General features: G+C 46.1%; 1 protein-coding gene across 2 annotated transcripts in view; it reads right to left on the bottom strand.

Moving 5' to 3' along the window:
• The window catches only part of FAM193A (family with sequence similarity 193 member A), a 102,641-nt gene that overhangs the window by 5,330 nt on the left and 72,032 nt on the right, over positions 1 to 25,279 (bottom strand). For both annotated transcript variants that reach the window (XM_073648634.1, XM_073648643.1), the window contains 6 exons: positions 24,873 to 25,145; positions 19,508 to 19,790; positions 17,715 to 17,901; positions 16,801 to 17,034; positions 5,674 to 5,823; positions 413 to 1,217 (listed from right to left, as the gene is read on the bottom strand). In XM_073648634.1, the coding sequence (XP_073504735.1) occupies positions 413 to 1,217; positions 5,674 to 5,823; positions 16,801 to 17,034; positions 17,715 to 17,901; positions 19,508 to 19,790; positions 24,873 to 25,145 (1,932 nt within the window). The remainder of the gene's footprint in view (positions 1 to 412; positions 1,218 to 5,673; positions 5,824 to 16,800; positions 17,035 to 17,714; positions 17,902 to 19,507; positions 19,791 to 24,872; positions 25,146 to 25,279) is intronic.

Below are 25,279 nucleotides of genomic sequence, written 5' to 3'. Positions count from 1 at the left end.
TGAAGTGCTCGGGGTGCACTTAACAAGCTCCTGCCTCCCAAGGTTATTTCCCTGACCAGCATCAGCCTCTTCAGCTTGCCTGACGTCACATATGGTGAGATATAAAGCTAAACAGGCTGGTGATGGGTGGGGAAATAACCACAGGAAGCAGTCAAAATTATAATTTGTTTATTCCAAAAAAAAAGCCCTCATATGGCCAATGTCGATGGAAAAATAAAGAAAAAAAGTTATGGCTCTTGGAAAGGGAGGAAAAAGCAAGAGCAAGAATGAAAAACAGCTGACGGGAAGGGATTAAACCCTGCTCCTAACGCTTTAGAGACCAAAGGAAGGTCCTAAGACAGGACTTCATGCTTGATGACACAGGTTGCCCTTTAATGACCAGAAAGCAATGCCATGTGGATCGGCAACTTACCAATTGAATTGTTGACTTTTTCTCCTTTCTTCTTCTTATTCCTCTTGCTTTTCCCCTTGGGCTGCGGGGAATCAGCGGTGACCAGCTGCTTGTTGTTCTGCTGCTCCCCGATGATGGTGGCTTCACAAGGTGCTGGGGGTTTGTCCTCCTTTATAAAGTTTAGCTGTTTCTTGTTGTTTCCGTTCGTGGCCTTTTTCTCTTCTTTCTTCTGCTCGACCAAAGGTGCCACTTCCACGGCTCGGACTTTGGCTTCGCATTGGTTCTTGGGTTTTGGTTGGAGTTCGGACATTTTGGGGGCCTCAGACTTTTTGACTTGTTCCGGGCTGAGCTTTGCCATTTTGGGCTTCTGCTTGACGTGGTTTTCTTTTTGCTGGACTAAGTCGAGGAGGAGTGAGAGCTGCTCTTGCTGTTTTGCCTTCACTTCTTTTGAGGTGTAAGATTTTAAGTCTCTGCTGTTTGTGTGGTTGGAGAACTCGTTCATGGCCTCTAATAACGGACTCGGCGTGGCTTTGTGACACTGCCTCGTGGGTAAAGGAACGGATATGGTTTCCTGCTCTAGGGTCCCATTGGGAAGAACGTCTGTGGTGGCTTCTCTACTGGGGAGAGAGTGGTGTGTGTGTCGATCCGACTTGTGACAGTCTTTACTAGATCGATCCTTTTTCTTCTTCTTGAGCGCCTGACACTCCTGGTGCCGCTGAAGTTCCTGTTTGAACCTTTCCTCGACCTCTCGTTGCTGCTGCTCTTCTATGAGACGACAGACTTCCAGTTCTCGGATTTCAGCTTCCCGTCGTGCCTTTTCCTCCAGCTGTGTTTAAAAAAAAAAAAAAAAAAAAATGAAGATATAGGAAGAGACAATTTAAGGTTCTCTTTTGCGACATGTGCTGATTACCATAAAGAATACTTAAAAATTCCCGCATATTTATTCCCCCAGTCCATTCCAAAGATGCATTTTAGAGGCATGTTCTTGAGATCTGTCGGGGCTCCAGTAATTGGACCCCCATGATCAGGAGGTTGTCATCTATCCCATGTATAATTGATACCTTTCAATGCTGGGACAACCCTTTAAATATGGATGATGTTCTCCCAACATTCAAGGGTCAAAACCGGAAAAATATGCTACTCAAGGGCTGATCATAGGAACATCTACCGGAGAATGGGAAGTCAAGGCAGTGGTTAATCACACGCAACTACAGTGCCTACAAGTAGTATTCAACCCCCTGCAGATTTAGCTGGTTGACACATGCGGAATTAACTTGGCATTGTGACATTTGTACTGTAGATCAGCCTGGAAGTGGGAAATGCACTGCAGCAAATTTTGTTCTTGTTTTTTTTTATTTTTTTTTTAAAAACGTTAAAAGTTAAATCAGAGTGTCATTTATTATTCAACCCCTCAAACCACAAGAATTCTGTTTGGTCCCCCTAAAGTATTAAGAAGTAGTTCAGGCACCAAGAATAATGAGCTTCACATGTGTGGATTAAAGATCTCTTTTGCCAGCCTTTTCTGACTATTTAAGACCCTCCCCAAACTTGTGAACAGCACTCAGACATGGTCAACATGGGAAAGACAAAGGAGCATTCCAAGGCCATCAGAGACAAGATCGTGGAGGGTCACAAGGCTGGCAAGGGGTACAAAACCCTTTACAAGGAGTTGGGCCTACCTGTCTCCACTGTTGGGAGCATCATCCATAAGTGGAAGGCTTATGTTACTACTGTTAGCCTTCCACGGCCTGGACAGCCTTTGAAAGTGTCCTCCCGTGCCGAGGCCAGGCTTGTCCGAAGAGTCAAGGCTAACCCAAGGACAACAAGGAAGGAGCTCCGGGAAGATCTCATGGCAGTGGGGACATTGCTTTCAGTCAATACCATAAGTAACGTACTCCACCGCAATGGTCTCCGTTCCAGATGAGCCTGTATGGTACCTTTACTTTCAAAGCGTCATGTCAAGGCTCGTCTACAGTTTGCTCATGATCACTTGGAGGACTCTGAGACAGACTGGTTCAAGGTTCTATGGTCTGATGAGACCAAGATCGAGATCTTTGGTGCCAACCACACACGTGACGTTTGGAGACTGGATGGCACTGCATACGACCCCAAGAATACCATCCCTACAGTCAAGCATGGTGGTGGCAGCATCATGCTGTGGGGCTGTTTCTCAACCAAGGGGCCTGGCCATCTGGTCCGCATGCATGGGAAGATGGATAGCACGGCCTACCTGGAGATTTTGGCCAAGAACCTCCGCTCCTCCATCAAGGATCTTAAGATGGGTCGTAATTTCATCTTCCAACAAGACAACGACCCAAAGCACACAGCCAAGAAAACCAAGGCCTGGTTCAAGAGGGAAAAAGTCAAGGTGTTGGAGTGGCCTAGTCAGTCTCCTGACCTTAACCCAATTGAAAACTTGTGGAAGGAGCTCAAGAATAAAGTCCACATGAGACACCCAAAGAACCTAGATAACTTGGAGAAGATCTGCATGGAGGAGTGGGCCAAGATAACTCCACAGACCTGTGCCGGCCTGATCAGGTCTTATAAAAGACGATTATTAGCTGTAATTGCAAACAAGGGTTATTCCACAAAATATTAAACATAGGGGTTGTATAATAATTGACCCACACTTTTATGTTTAAAATTTAATAAAATTCAACTGAGCAACATAACTTTTTGGTTTGTAAGATTTATGCTTCTGTTCATAAAACCTACTCTCGTTTGCAGTTTGAAGGCTCTAACTTATTTGCATCTTATCAAACCAGCTAAATCTGCAGGGGGTTGAATACTACTTGTAGGCACTGTATATGGGACGTCATATAGGTTTAGCTGCAGGGTGCATTACAAGTATCTTGGTCGATATAATGGCTTCCATGGGCACGTAAAGCAGTGCATCAGCTCCACCTTACAACCCCTCCGCCCTACAGAAGCAGTTTGAGCTACCAAATCCTTGAGAATTACTTTAAGACTAAACCTATTAAGTGACTTAGGTCGTGGCACAGGAATAGTGGCGAAAGTTCTCTAGGTGTCGTTGCTACATCGCAGCGTAATACAAGTGAACGGGGGTCGCATTGTCACCCCCGGGGTACGGCCACAAGCAAGTCACAAAAAATAAGTTGCAGTTGGACTTATTACTCGCTTGTCACGGTACCCTTGGAGTTGCAAACAGACACCATTCACAAGTATTGAGCTGTGATGAAGCAGCGACACCAAGAAATCTTTGGTCGGTCAAAGCCGCCAAGTAGCCGCAGCCTACAGCTGGAATGACATGCAGCTATTTGAGCAAACACACAAAGAGGATCTAAAAGGAATAGGAGATAAAAAGAGGGTTGGTCACTACTGTGAAGTCACTGCCACAGATGGACTCTTTTCTAAAAGCATTTCCAAATACACTGCTTTCCCAAATCTTTCTGTAACCCGAGCTGCTCCCCTGGTGACATGATGTCTAGCTGAGAATGCTCTGACTTCCTGTTATGTCGCCTCTCCAGCCTCTGGAGTCTGACGTGACTCATGCTGTGTGAGTGAGTGTTATTCAGCAGAGCTCACTGAAGGTGCCTCTCCAGCCTCTGGAGTCTGACGTGACTCATGCTGTCTGAGTGAGTGTTATTCAGCAGAGCTCACTGAAGGTGCCTCTCCAGCCTCTGGAGTCTGACGTGACTCATGCTGTGTGAGTGAGTGTTAAGGCCCCGTCACACTAAGCGATGCAGCAGCGATCCCGACAACGATACGACCTGTCAGGGATCGTTGCTGCATCGCTAATACATCGCTGGTGAGCTGTCAAACAGGCAGGCTCACCAGCGATCAGGGGAGCAGCGATATCGTGGAAAGGATCGTTCCACGATGTCCTGCTCCCGTTACCAGCCTGCTGCAAGCAGGAGCAGGCTGGTAACTATGGTAAACATCGGGTTACTAAGTGCACGTGTGCCCCTAGTAACCCGCTGTTTACCATGGATACCACTCTGTTACGGTGCGCGGGAGCCTCCGAGCACTGTAGCAGAGTGGTATCCATGGTAAACAGCGGGTTACTAAGTGCGCGCGTGCCCCTAGTAACCCGATGTTTACCATAGTTACCAGCCAGATCGTTGGTCCCGCTGGTCACACACAGCGATGTGTGCTGGCCAGCGGGAGGCCAACGACCAAAAAATGATCCAGGACACTTTGCAACGATCAGCGACCTCACAGCAGGGGCCTGATCGTTGCAAAGTGTCACACATAGCGACATCGCTGGTGAGGTCGCTGGTGAGTCACCAAAACCGTGACACAGCAGCAATCTCGCTAGCGATATCGCTATGTGAGACGGGGGCTTTATTCAGCAGAGCTCACTGAAGGTGCCTCTCCAGCCTCTGGAGTCTGACGTGACTCATGCTTTGTGAGTGAGTGTTATTCAGCAGAGCTCACTGAAGGTGCCGCAGAACTGATTATTCTCAGGAATGGCAGAGGTCGGACCCCCACGAATCATAAAGTGATGGAATATAATAGCAATAAGGCATCGCTTTTGATGGAAATACCCTTTTCAAATATACACAAGTTAACCACAATTTAGAAAGTTACTAAAAAAAAAAGTAACCATTTCACAGTTTATATAGTGAAACATATCTCCGGTCCTGGGTTACAGACTGGATTATTTCCCTGAGCTGCACTGTGAAAGTAGCAGATGAGAATAGGCACCCATATGCAGACTGGCCCCATTCTGTACACCGGTCTTATTGAAGGGTGTGCAGAAATAAGATACGCACGCCTCCATGTTCCCCCAGTTGAGGACTGGAGTAACCCATCTGGCATAAGAAACAGCGCCACATTCCATGAATTTGACAGGTGTAGCGATGCCCCGTCCCGTTGTCTCCCCAGCTCTTTTCATTATGGCGGAGCTGCTTGAAACCGTCATATCTGGCAAAATTTTTGCACAACTCCACAATGCGCAAAAATTAGTCAAGTGTTTTATACCAGTAAGCACCGATTTATCTGCCTTTATATCTACAAGTAAACTGCAAGGAAATTGTTCATTTAGACCCGTAGTTGCAGTCTACATTCAGCATATATTCCAGAAAAAATGCTTCTGGCTAATGGTTCTAATAAATGCAAAAAAAAAAAATTGTTTTTCTTTGGTTCTTTTCCACCAGATTGGTGTACATTTTGCTTCAACACACTGTGTGCATCATGTAAAATGTATACAGAGGTAGTGTGAACAAAGACTGGAAGCACGGCAGGGATGGATACCGTCACTTGTGTTACTATTAGGTACCTTGCTCCCAAAAGAAGCTCCCACACATGAAGATGCTAACCTGCTGCTTTTCCAGTCGTTCTCGCTCTGGTTCGATGTCCAGTCTCTCTGTCCGTTCCTCAGCTGCGCTGCTGCAGGATCTCTGCATGCTCCCATCAGAGCCGAGCACATGGCTAACGAGAATATTCATCGCGGGGCTCGCTCCATACTCCTATGAAGGGTAGCACATGGGTATTAAAAAAGAAGAAAATTATATCTATCTATCTATCTATCTATCTATCTATCTATCTATCTATCTATCTATCTATCTATCTATATATATATATATATATATATATACACACACACACATATATACATATACACAGTGGCATGTAAAAGTTTGGGCACCCCTGGTCAAAGTTGGTGTTATTGTGAACAGTTAAGCAAGTTGAAGATGAAATGATCTCTAAAAGGCCTGAAGTTAAAGATAACACATTTCCTTCGTATTTTAGGCGAAAAATATATATATTTTTAATCTTTTACATTTTAAAAATGACGAAAAAGGAAAATGTACCAATGCAAAAGTTTGGGCATCCTGCATGGTTAGTACCTAGTAGCGCACCCTTTTGAAAGTATCACAGCGTGTAAACGCTTTTTGTAGCCAGACAAGAGTCTTTCAGTTCTTGTTTGAGGGACTTTCATCCATTCTTCTTTGGAAAATCCTTCCAGTTCTGTGAGATTCCTTGGTCATCTTGCATGCACTGCTATTTTGAGGTCTAGCCACAGATTTTCATTGATGTTCAGAAGAGGGGACTGTGAGGGCCATTGTAAAACCTTCAGCTTGCACCTTTTGAGGTAGCCTATTGTGGATTTTGATGTTTGTTTAGGATCATTAACCATTTGTAGAAGCCATCCTCTTTTCAACTTCAGCTTTTTTACAGATGGTGTTATGTTTGCATCAAGAATTTGTTGAAATTTCATTGAATCCATTGTTCCCTCTACCTGTGAAATGTCCCCTGTACCATCGGCTGCAACACAACCCCAAAGCATGATTGATCTACCCCCATGCTTAATAGTTGGCGAGATGTTATTTTCCTGAAATTTGGTGGCTTTTTTTCTCCACACATACCTTTGATCATTGTGGCCAAAGACTTCTATTTTAACCTTTTCGGTCGACAGAACTTGTTTCCAAAATGTATCAGGCTTGTTTAGATGTTCTTTTGCATACTTCTGATGCTGAATTTTATGGTGAGGACGCAGGAGAGGTTTTCTTCTGATGACTCTTCCATGAAGGTCATATTTGTGCAGGTGTCTCTGAACAGTAGAACAATGAACCACAAAGCTAGAGTCTGCTAAATCTTTCTGTAGGTCTTTTGAGGTCAAGCTGGGGTTCTGATTTGCCTATCTAGCAATCGTACGAACAGCTCTCACTGAAATTTTGCTTGGTCTTCCAGACCTTATCTTGACCTTCACTGTTCCTGTTAACTGCCATTTCTTAATTACATTTCAAACGGAGGAAAGGGCAACTTGAAAACACTTTGCTATCTTCTTTTAGCCTTCTCCTGCTTTATGGGCCTCCACCATTTTCATTTTCAGAGTGCTAGGCAGCTGCTTAGAAGAACCCATGGCTGCTGTTAATTTGGCATAAAGTTAGAGGAGGCTTGGTTTTTATAAAGCAGGGAAATTTTCATCACCTGGCATTTCCTAACGATGGTAGTGAACAAGCCATAACCCTAACAGGCTAATTGAGGTTTGAAACCTTGGTTAAAATTATCAAAGCACACAAATCTCCAAGGGTGCCCAAACTTTTGCATAGGCCCATTTCCCTTATTGTAATTTTTTAAAATGAAAAAAAAAAAAAAAAAAAAAAAAAAGACAATATATATTTATTTGCCTGAAATATGTCCTCTTTAACAATATGCCTTTTAGAGATCATTTCATCTTCAACTTGCTTAACTGTTCACAATAACACTTATTTTGACCAAGGGTGCCCAAACTTTTACATGCCACTGTATGTATGTATGTATGTATGTGTAATATATATATATATATTCACACCACTGTGTGTGTGTGTGTGTGTGTGTGTGTGTGTGTGTGTGTGTGTATAAGTGTTTGCCCCTTTTCCTGATTTCTTAGTCTTTTGCATGTTTGTCACACTTTAATATTATTAAAATTTGTTTTGTTATCTGAAACATTTGACAAACATAACAAAAGTAAACAAAAATGCAGTTTTTAAATGAAGATCTTTATTATTAAGGGAAAAAGAAATCCAAACCTACAGGGGCCTGTGTGAAAAAGTGATTGCCCCACCACTCCTTAAAACATAAATTAACTGTGGTTTATGACATCTTGGGTAAGTGGAGTTCAATTTCTCTAGCCACACACAGGCCTGATTTCTGCCGCACCTGTTCTCAATCAAGAAACCACTTAAATAGGACCAGCCTGACAGTGAAATAGACCAAAAGATCCTCAAAAGCCTGCAATGACCCTGCTGCCTCCTCAACAACACCGAAGCTACTGCATCCCCCAACCTACTGTCTCCTCCCCACTCCTGTAGAATGTAAGCCCGCAAGGGCAGGGTCCTCTTCCCTCCGTACCAGTCTATCATTGTTAGTTTGTTTACTGTAAGTGATATTTTTACTTGGTATGTAACCCCTTCTTATGAACAGCACCATGGAATCAATGGCTATATAAATGAATAATAATAATAAAAAAAAAAGAGGGATTTTTGGTACTCACCGTAAAATCTCTTTCTTGGAGCCTTCATTGGCGGACACAGGACCATGGGTGTATGCTGCTGTCGCTAGGAGGTTGACACTATGCAAAAAAAGGAAAATGGCTCCTCCTCCGCAGTATACACCCGCCTACAGGCACCAAGCTCACCAGTTAGTGGCTAGAGCAGTAGGAGAAGAACAAAATAACCAACTATGTAATGCCCAAAGGGGCACAACCGTGAAAAACTAAATGAGATGCCCAACAGGGCCAACAGGACATATGTCCAAAAACAGGGAGGGTGCTGTGTCCCCCAATGAAGGCTCCAAGAAAGAGATTTTACGTTGAGTACCAAAAATTCCTCTTTCTCTATCACTTCATTGGGGGGACACAGGACCATGGGACGTCCCAAAGCAGTCCCTTGGGTGGGAGAACAGAAGATAGCCACAGATTAGGTCAGACTTCGGCAACTGCCGCCTGCAGGACCTTCCGTCCAAGACTGGCATCAGCCGAAGAATAAGTGTGGACCTTGTAAAACCTTGAAAAGGTGTGAAGAGAAGACCACGTTGCGGCCTTGCAGAATTGAGAGGCCAAAGCCTGATGGTGGACCGCCCTAGAGGCCCCCACCGCCCTGGAGTGAGCCTTGCAGAATTGAGAGGCCAAAGCCTGATGGCGGACCGCCCTAGAGGCCCCCACCGCCCTGGTGGAGTGAGCCCTTACTCCGGGAGGGGGAGGTTTGCCCGAGATGCGATGTGCCTCCAAGATGGTCGAACGTATCCAACGGGCGATGGTTGACTTGGAAGCAGGGAGACCCTTGCGATGCCCCTCAGGGATGACAAAAAGGTCATCCGAGCGCCGAAGGGAGGCCGTTCTGGAAAGGTAAACACGTAGAGCTCTGACCAGGTCCAGTTTGTGCAGGGACTTCTCCCGTGGATGCACTGGAGCAGGGCAAAAGGAAGGCAAAACGATGTCCTCATTAATGTGAAAAGAGGAAACCTTAGGCAAAAAGGAAGGCACCGGCCTGAGCACTACTTTGTCTTGATGGAATACCAGAAAAGGCGACCGACAAGAGAGGGCTGAGAGTTCTGCGACCCTTCTAATAGAGGTAACAGCCACCAGAAAGGCCACCTTCCAGGAAAGGAGAGAGGCTGGAATGTCCTGAATGGGTTCAAATGGAGGCTGTTGTAGGATGCTTAGGACCATATTAAGGTCCCATGGTTCCACTGGAGGGCGATAGGGGGGGCGCCAGGTGGGCCACCCCTTGTAGAAACGTCCTGACCTGAGGACGGCTAGCTAAGTTACGTTGGAATAGAATGGACAAGGCCGAAACTTGGCCCTTGAGAGTGCTGAGAGATAGTCCCGCCTCTAGGCCAGACTGAAGAAAAGCCAAAATGACTGGCAAAGAAAAGGACATAGGCGTTAGCTGATCTTGTTCGCAGTGACGAAAAAAGGCTCTCCAAGTTCTGTGGTATATGCGTGAGGTAGCGGGTTTTCTGGCGCTAATTAGGGTCTGAATGACATTGTCTGTAAAGCCCGCCGTCTTCAACACTGCGGCCTCAACGGCCATACCATTAAATTCAGAGAACGAGAACTCTTATGAAGAATAGGCCCCCTGAGAGAGGAGGTCCGGACAGTCTGGTAGTCTCCAGGGGGAGTCGACAAGCAGATTTACCAGATCTGCGTACCAGACGCGTCTGGGCCAATCTGGGGCTACTAGGAGAACTGGTACTCCCTCTATCTTGATCTTTTTGATGACTCGAGGGATCAAAGGTAGAGGTGGAAAGATAGGGCAGTTGGATCTGTGACCATGATATGACTAGCGCGTCCTGGGCGATTGCTAGCGGATCGCGGGACCGAGCTACAAAGGATGGAACCTTGTGGTTTAATCGGGACGCCATGAGGTCGATGTCCGGCATGCCCCACCGTAAGCAGATTTGGTGAAACACCTCGGGTTGGAGAGACCATTCTCCTGAGGCGAGGCCCTGCCGACTGAGAGTCAGCCGCCCAGTTGTTGTCCCCTGGATTGTGAACTGCTGAGATTGCCGGGACCATCTTCTCGGCCCAAAGTAGCACTCTTGCCACCTCTTTTAGGACGGGCTTGCTGCGCGTTCCTCCCTGATGGTTTATGTATGCCACGGCCGTGGCATTGTCCGATTGTACACGGACTGAGAACCCTGCCAGGATCCTCTGCCAGTGACGCAACGCCAGGTAAATCGCCCTTATCTCCAGAATGTTGATGGGGAGGGAGACTTCGTGGGGACTCCACCGGCCCTGGACCGTGTGTTGTAGAAAAACTGCCCCCCAACCGATGAGACTGGCATCGGTCGTGACCACCTGCCAGCGAAGCGGAAGGAATGATCTCCCGGGTCTGAAGGAAGAAGGGCGGGACCACCAGGTTAGCGACTGTCTTACTTGACGAGGCAACTTGATGCGATCTAGAGATGACGGATTCTTGTCCCAAGCTGAGAGAAGGGCTAGTTGAAGAGACCGGGTATGGAACTGGGCAAACGGAACTGCCTCCATGGCTGCTACAATCTTTCCCAGGACACTCATGCATAGGCGAAGGGAGTGTGGACTTGAGTCGGAGAGGATGTGGATTCCTTGTCGTAGGGAGTTCATCTTGTCCCTCGGAAGGAGGACCCGGGCACGGGTCGTGTCGAACTGCATCCCTAGGAAGGTTAAGCGTTGGGATGGGACCAGGGAGGATTTGTCCGTGTTGATCAGCCAGCCTAACCGGGAGAAAGTGTTCAAGGTGATCTGGAGACTGTGGAGACAGTCCCTGAACGTGGGACCTTTGATTAACAGGTCGTCAAGGTAGGGGATGATTACAATTCCCCTTGTTCGAAGAATGGCCATAACCGTCGCCATCACCTTTGTGAAAACCCTCGGGGCTGTGGGGAGGCCGAAGGGGAGGGCAGTGAACTGGTAATGCGCGTTCTTGAAGGAAAAGCGTAGGAACTTCTGATGTGACGCGCAGATTGGGATGTGAAGGTATGCATCCTGAATGTCCACTGAACATAAATATTCCCCGGCCTCCATTGAGGCGATTACCGACTTGAGGGACTCCATCCTGAACTGTCGGATGCGTACCTGTCAGTTTAGCTGTTTGAGGTCCAGAATCGGACGTAGTGAGCCGTCCTTTTTTGGGACGACGAAGAGATTTGAGTAAAAACCGGAAAACCTTTCCTGAACGGGAACCGGGACTATGACTCCTGAGCGCAGAAGAGAAGTGATGGCTTGGAGGAAACCGGGAAGCAGAAATGGTTGTGGGGGGCGGGACCTGAGAAAACGTGATCGTGGGCTGTAATCGAACTCTATTTTGTAGCCTGAAGTCACAATTTCTTTGACCCAGGCATCTTCTATTGCCGGGAGCCAAGAATCTGAACAGAAGGAGACGGCCGCCCACCCTGGGAGAAGCCCCAGGTGGGAGTGACCCGTCATGTTGAGGAAAACCTGTTGGATCGTGAACGTGATCCAGAGGACTTGGAGGAGCGACTCTTTGGGCGCCAGTTAGGCGTGGGCCTAAAGGAGGGTTTACGACTGACCCGCTGTGCTGGAGTACGGTCCTGTTGAGAGGAGGGGTTCGGATGAACGAACTGACGAAAGGACAGGACCTGAAGGGGGCGTCTCCTAGGAAAAGGGCGTTTGGGTCTGGGCTGGGGGAGAGAGGTGCTCTTACCCCCAGTAGCATCAGAGATGATCTGATCTAGTTTGGAGCCAAACAGCCTGGAACCTTGAAAAGGAAGATTAGTTAGAGATCTTTTGGAAGCCGGGTCGGCGTTCCAGGCTTTAAGCCAAAGAATTCTACGTAAGGCAACGAGATTACTGGAAACCCAGGCTGAGCATGCAGCGGAGTCAAGGGACGCCGTAAGCAGATATTTTCCGGCGTGGCCGATCTGATCAGCTAAGTCGGCCAGATCGTCCGGGGAGGCCCCTGCTAGGATGTCCTGTCTGAGCTGTTTGGCCCATGCGGACACCGCTTTTGATACCCAAGTTGAGGCGAAGGAAGGGCAAAGGGAGGTGCCCGCAGCCTCAAAGGCTGACTTAGACTGGTTGAGGCCCTCTCTATCCGTGGTATCCTTAAGGGAGGAACCATCTGGAAGAGTCAGTACCGTCTTGGCGGAAAGGCGAGAGATGGGAGGATCCACAGATGGGGACTCCGTCCATTTGCTGACAAGGTCATGGTTAAAGGGGTATAGGACATTTAACTGTTTCTTTCCTGTAAAGCGCTTTTCTGGATGCTCCCACTGCTTTTGAAAAACGCTGTCAAATTCTGCATGGTTAGAAAAAGTGCGTGCAGGATGCTTAATCTTTTTGAAGGAAACTGAGTAGTCCCGGGAAGGGCTCTAGTCTTCTGTAACATGCAGAGTCTGATTGACAACAGTTATAAGGCTGTCTATCATGTCCTGGACCTTGGAATACTGGTCTGAGTCAGAACCAGAGTCTGAATCTGAAGCAGAGTTAGATCCCGGGGCAACCTCCGGGGAGGAGGTGTGAGACGCAGGGAGCATCTTGGAGTCTTGAGAGCTGGAGGATGGGCTTGTGCGAGTCCGTTTCTGAGAACGTGCCGTCAGTCTGCCCCTGTGAGGAGGGGGCAGGGGTGCCTGCGAATCGTCTGTGGGGACGTTCAGAGCGCTGGTGGCCGTGGATAACATAGGCAAACGTTCCGGAAAGCGTTCTAAGACCTGCACCAGAGATTGAGAAACCTTGGTGAGGTCAGAGACAGACTGTGACATAGCAACAGCCCACTCCGGAGGGGAGGGGGTTGCCACGTCCTGAGCGGCGGGGGGATCTTGGGGTGCCAGCATGGCGGGAGGCTTGCAGGTCGAGCAGAAGGCCGTAGTGAGACCCGCGGGCCACTTAGTACCGCAAAGAGCACAGGCGTAGTATGTGACAATGTGAGAGGGACGGACTGAGAGCTCCCTGGGTTTGGGCATATGTGCCTGACCAGGGATACTGCAGAGGGGAGCGCTGTAAGCGGGGAGGGGTGGGGGATAGAGCCTACCCGATCCTGCAGAGAAGCGGTCCCGTGTCCCCCCTGAAGGCTCCGAAGGCGAGATTGGAGCGGGTCACAGTAGGTGCCGACGGAGTAGGGAGCTGCGTGCGGCAGAGTGATGGAGTCGGTGCAGAGGACGCTCGTTGATGACGGAGCGCGCGAGGCTCCGATAGGCAGATGGGAAGGGGGGCGGGCTTGAGAGGCCCCCCAATAATAGGTCCGCGGAAGGCACGAGGGCGTCACAGAAGCGTCACTATGCTCCTCGGCCCTGGTTGGTCAAATAGGAGGGTGCGTATAGCCGTCCGAGGGGGACCGCCCACAGGACACACACCCCCCCGCCCCGACGGAGAAAAGCGCGGCAAATTTGCCACGCATTATGGAGAAGAAGGAGGAAGTGGCCCAGGAAAGCGCTGTTAAGCGCCATGTTTGGAGAGGGGGAGGGGGGAGGAAGGCGGGTAACGCCGGGGGGCTGGGACCTGCAGCTGAAAGACAGGGAAGTACCTGTCTTAGCGGGTCCGGGAATCGTCCCTTCCGTTCTCCTTCTGAGGATGGTCTCAGGATGCGTTCCAGGATAGGGGGGGGATCCTGGCTTTTCCTCCTTCCCGCACTGCCCAGTCCTGGACAGTGCAGGAGATGGTGTCAACCCCAGAAAACTGGGGGAAGGTCACCCGCAGGGACCACAGTCTCCCTCCCAGGCTGCTCTGAGGAGGGGGCTGGGGTGGGGAACAGGCTAGGACTGGCCACCGAAATCACCCTGAGACACCCTAAGGTGACAGGGGAAAAGTCCGGCCCAGCGGGTCCGAGAGTGGGCGATGTGGGTGTAGCTACATTGCTCTCTCAGTCGCTAGTGGGTTAACAGGGGACGCAATGTGCCCTGTTAGCCTGAAGAGCTGTATCTGAAAGAGAAAAAACAAGGATTAATAAACACAACAAGGTTGGATCAGTAGGATCCAGGTCTACCTCCTACAGACACTAAGCTTAAACTGGTGAGCTTGGTGCCTGTAGGTGTGTGCATACTGCGGAGGAGGAGCTATTTTCCTTTTTTTGCATAGTGTCAACCTCCTAGCAGCATACACCCATGGTCCTGTGTCCCCCAATGAAGCGATAGAGAAAAGCTAGACATCATGCTGTGATCCTAAGAAATTCAGGAACAAATGAGAAACAAAGTAATTGAGATCTATCAGTCTGGAAAATGTTATAAAACCACTTCTAAAGCTTTGGGACTCCAGCGAGCCACAGTGAGAGCCATTAGCCACAAGTGGCGAAAACATGGAACAGTGGTGAACCTTCCCAGGAGTGGCCGGCCGACCAAAATTACCCCAAGAGTGCAACGACGACTCATTCAAGAGGTCACAAAAAAACCCACAACAACATCCAAAGAACTCAGGCCTCACTTGCCTCAGTTAAGGTCATTGTTCATGACTCCACCATAAGAAAGACTGGGCAAAATTGGCATGAATGGCAGAGTTAAGTAGCTTAAGTAGAAATCATATCGTGTCAGGCCCACCAAGTACAGTGTCAGGATCAAGTCACACGGGAAAAATGCTACAATACCAACATCTCAAAGTCGAAAACCACTGCTGAGCAAAAACAACAAAGGCTCGACTCACTTTTGCCAGAAAACATCTTGATGATCACCAAGACTTTTGGGAGAATACTCTGTGGACTTAAGAGACAAAAGTTGAACTTTTTGGAAGGTGTATGTCCCTTTACATCTGGCGTAGAAGTAACAGCATTTCAGAAAGGGAATATCATACCAACAGTAAAATATGGTGGTGGTAGCGTGGTGGTCTGGGGCCGTTTTGCTGCTTCAGGACCTGTAAGACTCGCTGTGGTAAATGGAACAATGAATTCTGCTGTCTAGCAAAAAATCCTGAAGGAGAATGTCCGGCCATCTGTTCGTGACCTCAAGCTGAAGCGCACTTGGGTTATGCAGCAGAACAATTATGTAAAACACACCAGCAAGTCCACCTCTGAATGGCTTAAGAAAAACAAAATTAAGACTTTGGAGTAACCTAGTCAAAGTCCTGACCTTGATCCCGATTGAGATGCTGTGGCATGACCTTAAAAAGGCGGTTCATTCTCGGAAACCCTCAAATGTGGCTGAATTACAACAATTTTGCAAAGATGAGTGGTCAAAATTTCTCCAGAGATTTGTAAAAGACTCATTGCCAGTTATTGCAAACACTTGATTGCAGTTGTTACTGCTATGGATGGCCAACCAGTTATTAGGTTTAGGTGGCAATCACTTTCACACAGGGCCCTGTAGCTTTGGATTTCTTTTTCCCTTAATAAAGACCTTCATTTAAAAACTGCATTTTGTGTTTACTTGTGTTATCTTTGTCTAATATTTACATTTTTGTGATCTGAAACATTTAAGTGTGACAAACATGCAAAAGAATAAGAAATCAGGAAGGAGGCAAACACTTTTTCACATGACTGACTGCCTGTATGTATGTACAGTTGAAACCAGAAGTTTCCATACACTACATAAAGACACATCTGCAGGTTTTTCTCAATATCTGATATGAAATCAGAATTAACCTTTCCCATTTTAGATCATTTAGGATTACCATAATTTTTAATATTTGCCAAATGCCAGAATAAATGAGAGAGAACTTCACAAAATAGATGGCATCATGAGAAAAGAAGATTATGTGGCAATACTGAAGCAACATCTCAAAACATCAGCCAGGAAGTTAAAGCTTGGGCGGAAATGGGTCTAACAAATGGACAATGACCCGAAGCAAACTGCCAAAATGGTAACAAAGTGGCTTAAGGATAACAAAGTCAAATGTTTTGGAGTGGCCATCACAGAGCCCTGATCTCAATCCTATTGAAAATTTATGGGCATAATTGAAAAAGCAGGTGAGAGCAAGGCGACCTACAAACCTGGATCAGTTACACCAGTTTTGTCAGGAGGAATGGGCCCAAAATATGACAAACTATTGTGAGAAGCTTGTGGAAGGAGATCCCAAAAGCTTCACCCAAGTCATTCAGTTTAAGGGCAATGGTGCCAAATACTAATGAAATGTATGGAAACTTGACTTTGCAGTAAGTAATAAAAATGGCTTAAAACATTCTCTCTCTCTCATTATTCTGGCATTTGGCAAATATTAAAAGTTATGGTAATCCTAATTGACCTAAAACGGGAAAGGTTTATTCTGATTTCATGTAAGATATCTGCATGTTTTTCACTGTGAATTTTTATAGAGTATCGAAACTTCTAGTTTCGTATGTATGTATGTATGTATGTATGTATGTATGTATGTATGTGTCAGTTGCGGATTTAATGAATAAATCTTGCTGTGGAAGAAACTGACCTCCACATGAATGACATTGGCCACTGCCTCCACGACAGGCGCTTTTCATCATGGAGGTCAGGCTCCATCAGCACAAATGTGTGGTGCACAAAATAAAATACAGCTGGGACCCTTCTTCAGCGTACACGTGTGTCTGCACAGTAACGCTGAGCTGGGGTGACTGACATGAGCTTACCTTTCTTTGCTTGTGTCTGGCACGCTTGGCTGCCCGCGAGCTGCTGACTGGTTTGGGCTCAGAGCTGTTGATGAACTGTACTAAGTCTTCTACCTTTCGATGGTCGACCACACCGGTTTCCCTTTCTGGGATCTGCTCTGGCTTTTTGGGCTGCTCTTCTTTCCTCTTGGTTAGCCGTAAACGGAGTTTCTCCCTCATTTCTGTGTAATTCCTACTCGTTGGTGCTGACGGGGGCTTAAGTAGAAATCAGATAGTGTCAGGACCACCAAGCAAAGTGTCAGGATCAAGTCACAAGGGAAAAATGCTACAATACCAACATCTCCAAAGAGTAACATTTGACGGCACTTTCAGCAACGGGGTATTACAGATTTTGTAAAATGAAATGTTGTAAAACTTTTACTTTTTATATTAATCAAAATTAAGAAACCTCAGATTGCTGTCAATCAAGACATTGATTATATACTTCCATCTGTCCCAGACACGTGCTGAAGCTCTGTAGCACAGGGAAGAGATTTCTACAAGCAGATCCACTGTGGCCTGTACTTAATCCTCTGTGGATTTTACCTGCACAAATCAGTAAGCAATATCTGTAGCAAATCCACGGTAGAGCTGGGTTTCCACGGGGAGGTTGCCATTCTTGCACGCGGTGACTTTTTTCACCTTTTTTTTAACCCACAAAACCATTGAATCAATGGCTGCACGGTTTCGGTCACATGTGGCAACTTCGGCGAGAAAAATTCCAAACTTACGGTACAAAGATCAGAACTTTTACCCCGGGCCTTCAGGAAGGCAGAATCAGATCAGGGTGAATAGTAGAAAGTTGCATCCTAGACACAACTGCTGTCTGGGAAGGTAGTAGTTATAATATATGTTAAGATTCTTTTTATTACTACTTCTATTCGCAAGACCCTCACCCCTCCATGTCCGAAGAACTCGCAGTAGCAGCAGTCACAGTATTTGCCCTCTTTCTGGTTGGTGGATGTGGACGTGCTGGAGCTGTGTTCGGAGCAGCTGTCCTCGTCCTGACTCTCCTCCCCGTCGTACTGCTGGTGATCGTACGCAGCGCTGTTTTCACACCGATGACCCTCGCAGTCGGGATCGCTGCAACACAAGTCACTCTGGATTAAAGTCTGCAAACCGTTCAACGATGTATAAATGGTGTGTCTGCTCTTCCCTGACCAGGAGTAGGCAGCCGGCAGTAGGAGGAGGGGAGCATGTGCAGCTCCGTGCCATTCATGGTCTCTGCACTCTCTGGAGAAAGCAGAGCATTGTACTCAGCTCTTCCCGGCAGTCCAATAGACAACGAATGGAGCACAGACCAAGCATCAGACCAAGCATCAGCACCATCCAAAACCGGGCTGCAGAGCCTGATTCATTGTTTGCTGGGGGTCCCCAGAGATCAGCAAGTTCCATGTGAATAAGGGATAAACATGTATTATTTGGAATACCCCTTTAACCACTTCACGACTTTTTGTTTTTTGTTCCTCTTCTTCCCAGAGCCATAACTTTATTATTTTTCTGTCAATATGGCCATGTGGGGGCTTGTTTTTTGCAGGTCGAGTTGTACTTTTTAACCACCACTTTTTCAATACAGTGTACTGAAAAATGGGGAAACAATTCTAAGTGCGGTGAAATTGCATAAAAAGTGCAATTCCACAATGCTTTTTGGGTTGTTTTATTATTTATTTTTTTTTACCATGCTCACTAAATGTTAAAACTCATTATGATTCTCCATTATGAGTTTGTAGATACCAAATACGTATAGGTTATTTTTTATTTAAGTGGTGAAAAAAAAGTTTTCTGTTTTTTTTTTTCTTTAACAAAAAGGCGCCATCCATTTTTCGAGACCCGTAGGAGTCTTCACTTTTTGGGATCTGGGGCCGGCTGAGGGCTTATTTTTTGTACCCTGAGCTGACATTTTTATTGCTACCATTTTGGGGTAGATACGATGTTTTGATCGCCCGTTATTGCATTTCATTTAAATGTTGCGGGGAGCAAAAAAAAACCCGTAATTCTGGCGTTTTGATTTTTTTTTTTATCATTACGCCGTTTACCGATCGGCTTTATTCTTTTAAGATTTTGGTAGATCAGGCATTTCTGAAGACGGCGATATCAAATGTGTATTTTTTTTATTATTGTTTTATTTAAATGGGGCAAAAGGGGCGTGATTTTAATTTTTATATAAAAAAAAAAATATATAAAACATCTTTTTTTCTACTTTTTACTTGCTTCAATAGTCTGAAGCTGCGATCATCTGATCGCTTGTGCTACACATAGCAGGGCTTCATCCCGGCTATGTGTAACAGAAATCATCATCATCTGCTATGAACGCTGACAATGTGTCGGTATCCATAGGAGATATGCAATGACAAGCACGGGGCTCTTCTGCAGACCCTCGGGCTGTCATTCCAACCCATCGGTGCCCCGCGATCATGTGACGGGGCAACGATGGGCGGGGTTTGTGATGCGCATCCGGTTTGCACGAGTTAAAGGCCACTGTTAGAGACTGATGTGGTATTTAACATGTTAACAGTTGCGGGTGAAGCGCGATTCCACCCGCGTCTTGTTAGGGGCACATGACCGCTGATCAAATCATCTATACGTCATAGGTCGTGAAGGGGTTAAATATAGATCTAAATAGCTTGAATATTAAAACACAGCCAACACGTTGGCATCGGATAGCGGCATACAACACGCGGTTCCTTACCTGCAGACACTGGGCGGTGCGCTGAGCGTGCCGTCTGTAGCAGATGTTGGAGGAGTCGCAGTGGAAGGACAAAAACCTAAGTGAGAATCCACAAAACCAGGAGCGGTGGCAGCTGTTTTGGGGAAGGGCTGAGGATTAATATTTGGATGGTGCGGAGTGGAGGCAGATGAATGTGTAGCAGGAGACAGGGAGGGAAGAGAAGCTAAGCTTGTTGGACTGTTTCTTGGTGCAACCGGCGTAGACGGATGTCTGTGCTCTTCTTTGATGTTATGAAATACATCACCTGAAACGAGTGAGAAAGTAAAAGAATGGTAAAGCAATGGCCTGCCTGCAAACACATAGCATCCATCAGTAATCGCTAAATGGCAAAAGATAACTGCCAGCAGTCACCACTAGAGGGCGCTTAAGTACTTACACCATATGCAGTTTTGTGTTCAACGCATAAATCTGGTCAGCGCCATCTAGCGGCAGCAAGAAAAGTGTCATTTAAATAAATGACTTCTTTTAAGACCCATAACTATTTTTCCACCATTAAAACTTGTTTTTTTTTTGCAGGATCAGCTGTAGGTTGTAATGACACTATTCATTTTACCATATAAAGTACAGAAATTGGAAAAAAAAAAATCCAAATGGGCTGGAAATGGGGGGGAGGAGGGGACCAACTCTGCCGTTCATTTTCTGGGTCTTATTCTATACATGTATGCTGCATTTTAGAGGTCACCTGGCTGTAGCTATATATACAGGAGCAATTTATCAGTCTTCCCCATGATTGTGGAGCCTACTGAAACAGACTTAGGTTAAGTGCACACGTAGCGTTCTTGATGAGTTTTCGCAGCGTTTTTTTGGCGCGGAAAAACTTCAAAAACGCTTGGTAATGGTAATTGGTCTGCCAGCTATTGCAATGATAATCCTGATGTGCTGTGCACATAATGCGGAAATCTTCGCTCAGGATTACCATTGCGGAAAAAAAACGCAGCATGACCATTGTATGCAGGGTTCCCACAGCGTTTCCCGCCCATTGACTAATTGAATCACAGCAAATCCGCAAGTATAATAATTACCCTGGTCGGTTGGTGAGGACTACTACCCCCCTCATCCGATTGCCGCTCCCGCAGATAACAGCGAGAGTGGCACAGCTGAGGGGAGCAGTAGTCTCCTCATCCAAGCCGGGACTGCATGTGGCGGTAAAAAAATAAAATTTTTTTTTTTTTTTTTTTTTTTTTAAAAGCCCACTATACTCACCTGTCCGGCACCCCCCTGGTCCTCGGGAGGTCATCCTCCCAGCGGTACACTGTTGGGAGCACGCTCGCTCCCAGCAGTGTACTGCGCTGCCAGGACCTGCGGTGCAGTCAAGTGAACTCTCAGCTGAAGATCAGCTGAGAGCTCACATGACCTCACTTTACAGCATCGGTGCTGCATGGGAATATTCTGAAAAATGTTCCCACCAGTACTAGTGCTGAGGTCACCGGGGCTGATCAGCTGATGAACCCCAGTGACCTCACTCCTGCAGCAGCATTTTACACCCCTGTCAGTGTACATTGCAGTCTTCTACAGAAGGACATCAGTGATTGCTGATATCACAGCTGTAGAAGTGGCCTGGATCGTCGAGGGACAATGGTGACGGCGGTACACGTTGACTACATCGTGATGGCGGACAGGTGAGGAATATGGTTGTTTTTTATTTTACAGAAGATCAAGGGATTCGGGGACTGAGCGTACTATATATATATTTTATTTTTTTAAACCGTGTTATTTTTTTTTTCAATAATACACTTTATTCTGGCTGTGTCTTTTATTGAAAACGCGCAGACAACTTTACTACGCAGTTAGCAATGGGGGCGTCTTATAGACCCCCTCCATGACTAACTTAAGCTTCACGTTTTACAAGGCGGACGTGAACCCCAACCCCATTACCCCACTCTCCACTGCTACAGGACAGTGGGAAGAGCGGAAGCTAAGTGCCAGATTTGGAGCATCTTATGGATGCGCCATTTCTGGGACTGCTGAGGGGGCTTGCATCCATGGCCCCTTCCCTGGCTATTAATATCAGCCCGCAGCTGTCTGTTTAGCCTTTTCTGGTTTGATTTTAGAGGGACCACATGTCAATTTTTTTCTGGGGTCCACCTGTAATCTAGCCAGTAAAGGCTAAACAAACAGCTGTGGGCTGATATTAATAGCCAGGAACATTGTTGGCTAATGGCCCCTTCCCCGGCTACTAATATCAGCCCCCAGTGGTCAGCTTTCCCTCTGCTGGTTATAAAAATAACACGGAAGCCCACGCCATTCTTTTTTAAAATTTTAGGCTGTGCGCCCACGATACAGACATAACAGCGCTTTGGACACATTTTTGCTGCGTCCAAAACGTTGCATTCTATTGAACTCAGATAAATCCACATGTGTTTACTGAACCATGCGGATTTATCGCATTCAATACTTTCTAGTGGTCAAATTTCTGTTGCGCAGACAAGCGACTCCGCAAGAGAATTTGACATGCCGCGGTCCTGAAAGACACACCGCATGTCAGTGTCCGCAGGTGATTCGCAGCCTCTGATGCACGCATAGTGGACATGGGATTTCTAGAAATCCCATCCACTATGCTGTAACATTTGGACGCTGCGGGTTTGACGCTGTATAATCAAACACGCAGTGTCAAACCTGCAGCGGCTTCTGATTGTGGCCAAGTACCCAAACTCACCGGCAGCATGTTCATTTCTGTAGCGGACACGCCAGTCTCAGCTGCAGATTTTGACCAATTGAAGTGTCATTATATGCGGTAGATTCACATGTACCGACAACAAAAAATGCGGCATTAGAACACAGCGTTTTGGACGCAGCAAAAAACACGCTGAATCCAAAGTGCTGCCGAGTGCTGATCGGGGGGACGTAGCGGCTAACGAACCATCTGTGAGATGTTAATAATAGCCAGGGACCATGTTTGCCTAATGGCACCTTCCTAGGCTAAAAATAGCAGCTCTCAGCTGCCCCAGAAATTACATGAATGCTAATGAAGATTGGGTGAATGGGATTAGCTGACACCTAGCTCTTTTGTTTGGAGATGACAAGATGTCAATCAGACCCTTTCATCACCAAACCTAATTAAAGTAAAGAGTTAAATAAACACACAGTAAACACTTTATTTGAAATACAACAGACATTTAATCATTTACATTAAACAATATACTCACCCCAGTTCTGAGAGTAATCCAAGGGTTGAAGCAATGACCCACCAAAATAGCTTTATTTAGCTCCAAAAATGCTTCAAAAACGCAGCAAAACAGCACTTTTTCCTGCCAAGGAGATGCAGAAACGCTGCAGAAATTTTTGCTTTAAATCCTTAACGTGCGCACATAGCCTAAGGGACCTTTTTAAACGAGTGGGAAGCGTTTGCAGGTGCTTTTTGTTATTCTAATTTACTGAGATAATGACTTGTGTTTTCATTGGCTGTAAGCCATAATCATCAACATTAACAGAAATAAACACTTGAAATAGATCCCTCTGTGTGTAATGACTCTATATAATAGATCCCTCTGTGTGTAATGACTCTATATAATAGATCCCTCTGTGTGTAATGACTCTATATAATAGATCCCTCTGTGTGTAATGACTCTATATAATAGATCACTAGGTGTGTAATGACTTTTTGTACTGAAGAACTGAAATAAATTAACTTTTTGATGATATTCTAATTTAGTGAGATGAACCTGTATATATTCAGAAAAAATTGAACTGAAAACTGCTTTTCTCACTTTTTCTGGTCAAGAGCCGTGTTTCTGGTGTCTGTAGCACCGGGGTGGGTGAATATACACATTTGTGTTTTGGGGGTTTTTTTTGTAAAAAAAAAAAACTCCAACCAGGAGAGTGGACCTAGAAATCCTTTTTTTAATAAATTTTGAGAGCCACAACTTTTAATTTTTAATTATTAAGAGTTTTATCTGTTATTTTTTTTTTTGCTGCATAAACAGTAGTTTTGGTGGCAGATATGACCTGGATTTCCCTTTATATTTTTTTACTGTGGCGATAGGAGAACCGTTTTGGTGGACTGACATTTGACATCTGACATCCCACAGTTTCAGTGTATGGGATAAATATTGATAATTAATTTAGACAATTCGGCAAATAGCAATACTAAAATGTATTTGCATAGTTTATTACACTTTTATATTTGATTCTAGTAGGCCTTTTGCTATAAGGCTGCGTGCCCACGATGCGTTTTTCATGTGTTTCCGCTGCGGAAACGCATAAAAAACGCTTGGTAATCCGCACCCCATGGTCCCCAATGGCATTCCGCAATGTCAATGTACATGCTGCGGAATTTTCCGCAGCATTTCTGCAGCGCAAATAAATCCGCAGCATGTTCATTAATTTTGCGGAAGCGCTGCCATTGACTTGCATTGAGACGCATATAATCCGTGTCTGTACATTTGTACAAGCGGCTTCTATGCGTCTCTATGTGTGGATGGTACCCAGTTCTGGAGGAGAGGAGACTCTCATCCAGACCTGGGTACCATTGTACCTGTGAAAAAAAGAATAAAATAATAAATAAAGTTTATATTCACCTGTCCGGCGGCTTCTCTCTGCTTGCCGGCAGCGCTCATCTTCCAGGACTTGAGATAACGTCGCGGTCATGTGACCGCAGGCTGTCTCGCGAGAGCCTGGCAACCAGGAAGAAGCCAGGACGAGCTCGACAGCACACGTGGCGGGGCATCGGAGGCAAGTATAGCTTTATTTTTTTATTTTTACGGTCACACTATATAAATCCATGCCGTTTGCATGGATTTATATAGCGTGACCTAGTTGTCAAGCACTTTCCAAGTGATGCTAAAATCGCCTGGAAAGTGCTTGTCAGTCCACATGCGGAAACGCATGCGTTAACGCATGTGAATCCGCATGTATTCTGCAGGAAAAAACGCATGCACAATCTGCATGCATTTTTTCTGGCAAGGGAGATGCAGAAATTTTCTGCTTCATTTCTGCATTGTGGGCACATAGCCTAAGGGTAGCCGATAGGTGTCAGAGGTCACCCCCTTTCCAACTTCCTAGATTCTACTATAAATGGTGACAATGGCATTCAAAAGGTTAAACTGATGCAATTGGAGCTACAGTCTCTCTCGGGTGCCGGCTGTATAAGAGAGCTGGCACCTGAGTGGTATGGTTCATATATATGGCCCTTTGCTACGTGCCTTAAAATAAAAGCCAAACCAGATACTGTATTTGAAGACACGTGTTTCAGGGTGTTTGCCCCTCATCAGTAGAAAGCAAATACAAGTCATTGAGAAGTGAAGGGGAGAGAAAAAAAAATGCTATAGCAAAACACAGTGGACCGATGTGACGGGCGATGTCTGGAGACATACGCTTCCTCGCTCACCTATAGAAGAAGGCCTCTTGGATGACACTTTGAACTGGTTGCTGCTAGACTGTACCGTCGTGGCTGTGCAGGAAACGGACGACGTTGCGGACGAGGTTGCCATTACAACCTTATTTGCTTCTATAAAGGCATCCTGGAAATTATATAGACATTTCTTTTTGGCAGTGTTTTTCTTCTCTTTAACATCCGGTGCCGTTGTCGTCTCATTGCTGGATGTGGTAGGAAGTGTTTCTGGTCTAATTTCTGGGAGGGCTGGGCCTAATATATCCCCTCCTGGACAGCGAGAAAAGAGGGGAGGGGGTGAATAAAATAAAAATAAGCTTCTGTTGAAATCAGCCTTCTCCGTTAAATGCATTGGCTTTTCATTTTTGGCAATGTACCCCAACCCCCTATAACACAACCTGGAT

This window comes from Phyllobates terribilis, unplaced genomic scaffold (assembly GCF_046119375.1).
Source record: "Phyllobates terribilis strain yellow unplaced genomic scaffold, ASM4611937v1 Scaffold_1__5_contigs__length_1240528914, whole genome shotgun sequence".
In the NCBI taxonomy this organism is placed as follows: Eukaryota; Metazoa; Chordata; class Amphibia; order Anura; family Dendrobatidae; genus Phyllobates; species Phyllobates terribilis.
The sequence above is the reverse complement of the archived record's forward strand: the minus strand, read 5'-3'. Positions and strand labels throughout refer to the sequence as shown.